This window comes from Stegostoma tigrinum, unplaced genomic scaffold (assembly GCF_030684315.1).
Source record: "Stegostoma tigrinum isolate sSteTig4 unplaced genomic scaffold, sSteTig4.hap1 scaffold_88, whole genome shotgun sequence".
NCBI classification, from domain to species: Eukaryota; Metazoa; Chordata; class Chondrichthyes; order Orectolobiformes; family Stegostomatidae; genus Stegostoma; species Stegostoma tigrinum.
Window position 1 is genome coordinate 947,756 of NW_026728813.1, and position 9,745 is coordinate 957,500.

Here is a 9,745-nt window from a genome sequence, read left to right on the forward strand (position 1 = left end):
CAACCATTGAAGTGATCTTTAAAAAGCTGTTGTCATACAACAGAGCACTTTTTGAGGTGCAGTGATGAACATACTTCCTGAGATGCAAATAATATATGCCCAATTAATTCCAAAGAATAACTTGACAATTAAAAAGAAGCTAAAAATCTCTTTACATTGTGATGCTTGTCAGATTGCTATTAGTCAATGGAAATCGTTCAGAACAATTATTTATTCCCAGATGAAAAGGAAGTGTATCCATTTCATTTTCACATTTCATTCAAGAGAGGAAAAAAAACACCCTTATGAATGCATTGTCAAACAAGAAGACTCACTAAAAAAGTTACTTGGCCCATTGAATTTCCTCCATCATTCTGTGAGGTCATTGTTGATCTCATTGCATTTGTCATGATCCAACATTTCCACCAAACCCTCCTTGTAGCTAATACATTCCAATCCAAGTAACATCCTGGTAAATCTCTGTTTCTCTGTCATGCCTTGTCTTTCAAAATATTTTTGAGTCATCTACAAATTTAGCCACAGCACATGCACCTCTTTCCTCCAAGTCATTAATAAACAAGCACAAGAGCTGTGGTTCCTTCAGCGCGACCTCATTTCTTACTGACAAGCCAACCCTGGCATCTCTGTCCATTTGTATCAGACAGAATGGGAACTGAAGATGCTTCAGAATCCAAGGTAACAAAGTGTGGAGCTGGATGAACACAGTAGGATGAACACACAGAAGTAGAAGGGTCTCGCTCGGCCCGAAACGTCAGCTTTTGTGCTCCTGAGATGCTGCTTGGCCTGCTGTGTTCATCCAGCCTCACATTTTATTATATGCATTGATTGTAATTTCCCAAAAAGGTTTAGATTCTAGAGAAGCATCTGAGGGCTGGAAAAATGCCGATGTGACGTCCCTATTTAAAAAGGAGAGAGGCAAAAAGAAGATAACTACAATCGAAACAGCCTGGCATCTATTGTTGGAAATATGTGGCAATCAACTATGAAGAAAATAATAGCAGAACATTTGGAAAATCAGAATCTAATCAAACAGAATCACCATAGCCTGCTGAAAGAGAAATTATGTCTGGCTAATTTGTTTGGGTTTTTGGAGGAAGTTTTGGAAGGAGAATTAATAGAGAAAAACCAGTAAATGTGTTGTGTTTGGACTTGGAGAAAGCATTTGAGAATGTACTCAAAAGTAATAAGCTGAGAGCTGAGGTTTTGAAGGTAGTATATTGCTTTGGATCAGTATGCTTTGCACGTTCTGGAAGGAGAGATGACATCTCGAGTGAAATGCACCAAGTGAATATATATTTTGGGGAACTTGGTGCCAATGCGGTAAGTCAGTGCAGAGTGTAAGAGGTGCCATTTGCTTGCTTTTTTTGCCTGATAGTTTGTAAGCATTTTTTTTTTAGACAGGGTAAATTGAAGCCAGAATCAGGGACCCGGAGGGTGAACCAGGCTCATTCGTTGGTGATCGCTTCTGGTTTAAGAATCTATTATCGGTAGCTTTCAGATTGAAAGTAAATCGGAGAAATATTTACAGGCTACAAACTAAAAGACCAGAATGTTTTCAAATCAAATTAAGATCGAAGTAATTGAAATGGAGATGCCAGGCCAGGCGATGATTTATACCTACGTGACGGGGTAGTGGTCAGACCCCATACTCCAGCTCAGGGTTGATGAACTGGAATCTCAGTTTTTACCAATCAACAAATCATGTGGGGGACAGTTACCGGGAAATGCTGTGCCTCAGGAGGCAGTCACACACCTTAGATTAACTAGCTGACTCGGTCAGTGGCCAGAGACGTGAGAGTGTGACAAAGAACAGGGCAGGTGGAAGGATCCAGGATGTAGTGCAGAAGGAACCTTGGCCTTTGATCTTATCTAACAGGTTTGAGATTCTTTCTTCGTGTGTGGATGAGAGTGCAGGGTATAGGGAAGATGAGTAAACTGACTGTAGCACTGTGGTACAGGGGGACATTCCAGAGGAGATAAAAAGTGAAATGTAGTTATAATCAGAGGTAGTATAGTTAGGGGAATGAACACTGTTGGTTGTGATGAGGATCGAGAGTCTCGAAAGTAGTGTTGCCTGCCTGGTGCCCAGGTTCAGGATATTCCATCTCGGCTACAAAGGAACTTGAAGTGGGAGGAGTAGAAATCCAGCTATCGTGGTCCACACAGGTACCATTGATATGGAAGAAAGAGGAAAGAGGTTCTGCTGAGGGATTATGAGCGCCAAGGTGCTGAGGTGAGAAAGCAGAACCAGAATGGTAATAATCTCTGGATTACGATCTGAGCAATTTGGCACGGTGTGAGCATAATTTATAGATGTAAATGCATTGTTCAAATGGTGGCATGGCAGAAATGTGTTTGAATTCATGGGACATTGGCATCGGTACGGGGAAGGAGGGAGTTGTTCTGGTGGTATCGGCTCGACGAGAATCATATTGGGACAAGTCTCCTGGCAAAATACAGAGCAAGGTCTCGGGGTAGGGCGCTAAAATAAAATGCCTGGAGTGGGTGAGCGCAGTTGCATGGAAAATTATGGAAAAAGTTAGAAGCTGGTAAGTGCTCAGCAAAGTTTCCAGAGCAAGTAATAGGACAAAAAGTTTGGAAATGTTCATGACTCTCACTTCAGGTGCAGCAGCTAAGAAGGGTGGCTGTAAATGCCAGACTGAAGATGTTGTATTTAATTGCAGGGAGTGTATGAAACTAAGTGAATGAGTTTGTGGTGCGCATTGAAATTGACAGATACATCACTCTGGGTATCACAGAGACAAGGTTGTTAGGGGATAAATGTTAGGAACGAAATATCCAATGATTCATGTCCGATAGAATGAACAGGCAAATGGACAGAGATAAGGAAGTGTGGAACTGGATGAGCACAGCAGGCCAAGCATGCCCAGGGAGATGAGAGAAAACATTCCCCTCGCCCTCATACAGAGCTTTCAAAAGTACCAAAGGACTGGAGAACAGGTAACATCGTTCCACTTATCAAAATGTGTAACAAACATAAAGCAGAGTATTACAGACTGGTGAGTATCACATCAGTAGAGAGGAAAATATTGGAGAAAATTCTGAACGGCAGACTTAATTTCCATTTCAAGAAGTGGGGTCTGATCAGCGACCGTCAGCATAGCTTTGTCAGAGGGAGGTCACGCATCACAAACTTAGATGATTCTTTCAAAGAGGTGACGGAGTGTGCAGATGGGAGTTGATGTCATGAAAATAGATTTCAGCAAAGACTTGGACAGGGTCCCAAATGGGAGCGTGGCAAAGAAGGTAAAGCTCGGGGGGTCCAGGAAAATACAGCAAGTTGAATCCAAAGTTACAGATTGGTCAAATGGGCAGGTCAACGGTAGATGGAATGTTAACCCTGATCAAGAAGGCAATTTGGACAAACTAACAAGGCAAGGAATCATTCAAAGAAATGCCAGGACACTCGGAAGATCAGAGGAATGGTGTGATCTTGGGGTGCTTGTCCACAGATTCCTGAACATGGAATGGCAGCTTAAAAGGACAGTTCAGAAAGCACATGGCTCAAGAGCTGTACAGGACTTTGGTTCGGCCCCAGCTGAAGTGCTCAGTGCAGTTCTAGTCTCTCCATTATAGAAAGGAGGTGTTTGCATTTGAGCATGTGTGGAGGACATTCATCAGGATGTTCTGAGGGGGTGAAGCATTTTAACTCGATGGAGAGTCTGGATAAGTTTGCGTTAGCAATAACTGCTAATGCTGGAGTCTGAGATCACACAGTGTGGAGCTGGAGAAACACTGCAGGCCAGGAAGCATCACTGTTGCCGATCTCTGATCAAAGGTCTAGGCCTGAAACATCAGCTTTTGTGCTCCCGAGATGCTGCTTGGCCTGTTGTGTTCAGCCAGCTCCACACTTTGTTCTCTTGGATTCTCCAGCATCTGCAGTTCCCATTGTATCTAGCATCACTGTTTTATCTGGATAAGGTTGGCTTGTTTTCTTTCGAGTAGAGAAGGTTGAAGGAGGTCCTGAAAAAATTGTTTAGATTAATATGGGTAGGGGCGAGGTAAAAAGAAGGTCCATAATAGGGTCGGTCGGGGGGCGGTGGTGGGAGAGGAAGAGATACATACATTTAAGCTAAAAGCTCAGAAGGAATTTCAGGAAAGAAAAGACACCCAGAAGGTGCTGGGGGGTTGGAATTCATTGTCTGGGACTTCAGTTGAGGTGGATAATCTTTTCACATTAAAGAAAAAGGGTTGGTACAGCACGTAAAATGAAATAACATTCAAGGCAATTGGCCTATTGCTAGAACATGAGCCGAATGTCAACTTAGTGTGGTTTCAGTGGTTACAGACACAATGGAGAAGTGCTTGTTCAATTCTGTAGAATTCTCTGATTCTATGATTCTGGAGCAGGGGACAGTGAGTGGACAGCACGGGACAGTTCACCTATCTTCTCTTTTATCCATCTTCTATCTGCCTCCGCACTTCTCCCTATTTTTTACAGAATCCCCTTCTCCTCCCCCATTTTTGAAGAAGGGTCTCGATCTGAAACGTCAGCTTTCTTGCTTCTCTGATGCTGCTCGGCTCGCTGTGTTCATCCAGTTCAACACCTTGCTCTCTCAGATTCTCCAGCATTGGCAAGTTCCTACTATCTCTTGAGGAAACTTACTTGTTTTTGCACCCAAACTGTGGTGAGAATGTGGAACGCACCGACTGTGTGGGTGGTAGAGGCAGAAAGCATGATAACATTTAACAAGTCTGTGATTGGGCATTTGCGATGCCAAGGCAAACAAGGCTCTGGGTCGAGTGCTGGGAAATGTGATGAGAATAGTTCGGGACTTGCATCTTGTGAGGGCACATACAATTTGCTGAAGGGTCTGTTCCATTGCCATAGCACTCTATTATGCTGTCCCTCAATGATCCTGTGACAAGCAAGTGAAGGTTAACAGAAACAGGTACTTTTCAAGGACAATGCCAAAAGGAAAAGTGATGCACAGTCAAAGTGCATGTAAGAATTTAACAAAGGATTAACACCATTGAAGAACTGGTATTTGTGCCAATGCACCAAACCTGCAGATGAAAATGCAGTGTCCAGTTTGATTGCAAACAGCATCAACCACCAGTTAGTAACATGATCAATGGAAATATCTGAATGCCTGCTGTTGTGATCTCAAGCATTTACCTGCGTCGAGTGAAATCCACCACCATAGTTCTGTTGCATCGTTGGCCACCTCGCAATCGGTGTTGCATAGTCAATATCATTCCTTGACAATGCTTGAAGCAAGGCATAAGCAGTGGTTTCCACAGTCATCGCAAAAGCCTCTGCTGCTTCAATTGGATACGGCTTCTCGTCCTCCAACCATGGAGGTTTTCCAGTTACCGACATCAGAATCTGTCATTTGAGAAAGGGATTAGCTGAGAATAAAGTTTACATCAGAAAAGATTTTTGTTTGCATTTCACCAACACAACAATGGTTTTCTGGTCAAGATCCACCATTGTCTCACCACTGATGTCTATAACATTCTCCATACTTCCCGCTCAGTGATGGGTCCTTTTGTTTGGGAAAAATAGGCACCTTCAAATGCAAATGAATCAAGATGAGCTTCAGTTTCTCATCAGGCTACATGGCAGTTATCACAAGATGTTACGAACAAAAGGTGAAGAGGCAGATGAAACCATTCATAGCATCAGTCTGGATGATCTTCTTGCCCTCATCCTGAGGAGGCATCACAGATCTTAACTTACACGCAATTCAAGTTATTTCATGCAATGACAAGACTGAATGTTCTGGATACTGCAAATGCCATGGCACCTGGCAGCATCTGACAAACTGTATTGGAACAATGTGCCCCAAGGTCAGCACACCAACAGTAAATGTTTTCCAGTACATTTTTAAACACTTGCGACACTCACATTTCAGAGAAAGATGACCTATCATGTAATAGTCAGACAAATTGTGCTGACCAATTATGGCCTCAATGTATTCTCAATCATCAGCAAAGTAATGCAACATCTGGATGACCGTGCTGTCAAACAGCTGCACACTAAGGTTCAGTTTACTTTTCGTCATGCCACACTTCTCGTAACCTCATTCAGGAGTTACCACAAATATGATCAGCGATCCTGAGCTTGAAAAGGAAGGAAAGTGCAATCTGTCATTTCCACCAAGGCAACTTCTGATTGAATGTGGTGTGAAGCAGAGGAATAGAAAATTGAGTCAGTGGCATTCACTGGATACCTGCACTGGTTGAAGTCATGTCTTCATTTGAACCAAATTGGAGACATGAATGTTCATTGAATATTGTCCAGGTGTCCAGCAGAATTCATGACTTTTCCAACAGTGAAATCAACAATGAGAAAATACAGTGAGACTTGGACAACGATCAGGCTGGGCCTGATAAATGATAAGTAACATTTGCACCACACAAGTGCTAAGCAGCAATCAGCTCCAACAAGAGAGAATATGACCATATCACAAAATTCCATGTCCTTACCTGAACATCATCCTTACATTTATTTTTAAATGTACAAGTGCTATCCAAGCCATGCAGGGCTATGGGCCAGGTGTTGGAAATGAGGTCAGAAAAATTCACTGCTTCTCTTTGACTGTCACAGAATCCGTGAGCTTAAGAATTTAATTCTCCTGTATTGTAGACTACTGAGGTGCTTGGCTATCCACTTCATCAAGGTTAACACTGATCTAAAACTAAACTGGGTCAGTTATCTAATCAGCAGTAGCCAGGTCCGTGGTACAAACCGCCCTGCTGTGGAACAGGGTCAGGCAAATCCAAGTGAGTGATTGTGGTTGGAGGCTCATTCGTTGGGGGCATGGTGTCTGTCGCCACATTTGAGACAGCAGGGCTGTGTGTTGCTTCCCTGGTGCAAAGGTCAAGGACATCTCTGAGTGGTTGCAACAAATTCTTAAGGGGGAGGGTGAGCAGCCAGAGGCCATTGTCCACATTGGTACCAATGACGTAGGAAGAAAGAGGGATGTGATCCTGTGGACTGTGTACAAGGAGTTAGCAAAGAGGCTGAAAGGCAGGGCCTAGAGGGTAATAGTTACTGGGTTACTACCAGAGCCACATGTTCGTGAGCTAAATTATACAAAGATAGGTGAGATGAATGCATGGTTAAGGAGCTGGTACAGGGGCCAGGGTTTCAAGTTCATGGATAACTGGGTCCACTTCTTCGGCAAGGGGTGACCTGTGTAAGAGGGATGGGTTGCACCTGAACTGAACGGGAACAAATATCTTCACACGGAGGTTTGCTAGTGCTACTTAGGATGATTTAAAGGCTGGCAGGCAGCTGGAAACGAGAGCAGCAGGTCAGCAAGTCGATGAATTGATAGCAGGTACATGTTAGGACCAATAAATCAGAAAAGAATGGCAGTCAGACATGAACATGATGGCACGAACAAGCTGAAGTATGTTTATTTCACTGCAAGGAGTATTATAGCTCAGGCAAATGAGCTTAGAGCCTGGATCAGTACATGGGACTCTGATGTTGAGGCCATTACATGGGTTTGGTTGAGACAGAGACCGGACTGGTTGCTCAATGTTCCAGGGTTTCATTGTTTTCGAGAAGATAGAGGGGAAGGTAAAAGAAGGAGGTGCTCTCCTAACCTGTGGGAAATATTACATCTGTACCTAGAAAGGATATTCTGGAGGGCTTGCCCACTGAGGCAATAGAGGTCGCGTTCAAAATGGGAATGAGTTCTGGAGCCAAGATGTCATGCTGCAACTGTACAAAATGCGAGTGCGGTCTCATTTTGGACTAGTGCGTGCAGTTCTGGTCGCCCCATTGCAGGAAGGATGTGGAAGCATTGGAAAAGGTGCAGAGGAGATTTACCAGGATGTTGCCTGGTCTGGAGCAAAGGCCTTATGAAGAAAGGCTGAGGGGCTTGGTCAGTTCTCATTGGAGAGGAGAAGACTAAGAGGGGATTCAAGAAACACATACAAGATGATCAGAGGATTAGATAGGGTGGAGAGTGAGAGTCTTTTTCCGAGGACGATGACATCAGCTGGTTGAGGGGGCATAGCTACAAATTGAGGGGTGATAGATTTAAGACAGCTGTCAGAGGCAGGTTCTTTCCTCAGAGAGTGGTAAGGGCATGGAACGCCCTGCCTGCCAATGTAGTTAAATCAGCCACATTAGGGGCATTTAAACAGTCCTTGGATAAGCATATGGATGATGAAGGGATAGTGTCGGGGGATGGGCTTCGATTAGTTCACAGGTCAGCGCAACATCAAGGACCGAAGGGCCTGTTCTGCACTGTATTGCTCTATGTTCTAACTCCCCACCTGCACTCTTCTTCAGTGGTTCCATCCCCACCTCTTTGAACTGTCTGTCTCCTCTCCACCTATCTTCGATCCGCCTCCACTTCTCTCCCTATTTATTTCAGAATCCCCTTCCCCTGCCCCATTTCTGAAGAAGGGTCCAGATTCAAAACATCAGCCGTCCTGTTCCTCTGATGCTGCTTGGCCTGCTGCGCTCATCCAGCTCTACACCTCCTTACCTCAGATTCTCCGGCATCTGCAGTTGCTACTATCTCTGAAGAGATTTTCTTTCTCTTCTCCCACAGCAGTCTTGGAAACAACACATCTGGGCGTGGGGATTTGTTCACTTTTAAACCAGCCAAAAATTTCAGTTTCACACTGCATCTTCCTGCTTTATAGACATGAATGCTTCTCCTTGAAGGGAGAGCCGATGGGAGGGACTTGTCTACTGTATCAATGCCCTTCAGTTCCGAACACAGATTGCTCCCTCACCCCGTGTACACCCCGGTTTCTAATTGGCGCTACTCTTTCCCTGGTTATTCTCCTGCTTCATGTACCTGTGGAATATCTTGATATTCTGTCCAATATTGGCCACCACCGTTTCTTCACACTTCGTTTTTATACGCCACTAGTCATCCATTCATTTGCTTCCTTCGCACTTGTCGTAAACATGTCCTGAACATTCCTCAAGATCCAGGGTTTTCCAGGCTTGTCGATGATAAATTTCACCCAAAATGGAATGGCCTTTACTCTCCCAGTTCCTTTCCTGGACGTATCCGACTATTCTGCTGCAGATTCGCCCTCAAGTAACTTCACAAAATATTTTACCCAGATCCTGCCTTGTTTAAATAAAATATGCCTCTTCCCAAACCAAAGACACTTGGTTGTTTTAACAGACTGACATTCTCCTTTCCCGTAACATATGTTGAAAAGTCTGTTGTCATGGTCACTATCGCTAAAGCACTTAGCCACTGTCACCTTGAACACTGGCTTTGTGTCCCAGAAATAGGTCCAGCATTGGAATACTGCGTCCAGTACTTGGAATACTGCGTCCAGTTCTGGGCGCCCTATTATAGGAAAGATGTGGATGCTTTGGAGAGGGTTCAGAGGAGGTTTACCAGGATGCTGCCTGGACTGGAGGGCTTATCTTATGAAGAGAGGTTGACTGAGCTCGGTCTCTTTTCATTGGAGAAAAGGAGGAGGAGAGGGGATCTAATTGAGGTATACAAGATAATGAGAGGCATAGATAGAGTTGATAGCCAGAGACTATTTCCCAGGGCAGAAATGGCTAGCACGAGAGGTCATAGTTTTAAGCTGGTTGGTGGAAAGTATAGAGGGGATGTCAGAGGCAGGTTCTTTACGCAGAGAGTTGTGAGAGCATGGAATGCGTTGCCAGCAGCAGTTGTGGAAGCAAGGTCATTGGGGTCATTTAAGAGACCGCTGGACATGTATATGGTCACAGAAGTTTGAGGGTGCATACATGAGGATCAATGGTCGGCACAACATTGTG

The 9,745-nt window shown here is 44.2% G+C and overlaps 1 protein-coding gene across 3 annotated transcripts in view; it reads right to left on the reverse strand.

The window, feature by feature from the left end:
* LOC132209344 (complement C5-like) overlaps window positions 1–9,745 on the reverse strand; it is a 306,964-nt gene that overhangs the window by 227,972 nt on the left and 69,247 nt on the right. For all 3 annotated transcript variants that reach the window (XM_059644467.1, XM_059644466.1, XM_059644468.1), the window contains exon 2: window positions 5,141–5,350. In XM_059644467.1, coding sequence (XP_059500450.1) covers window positions 5,141–5,350 — 210 coding nt within the window. The remainder of the gene's footprint in view (window positions 1–5,140; window positions 5,351–9,745) is intronic.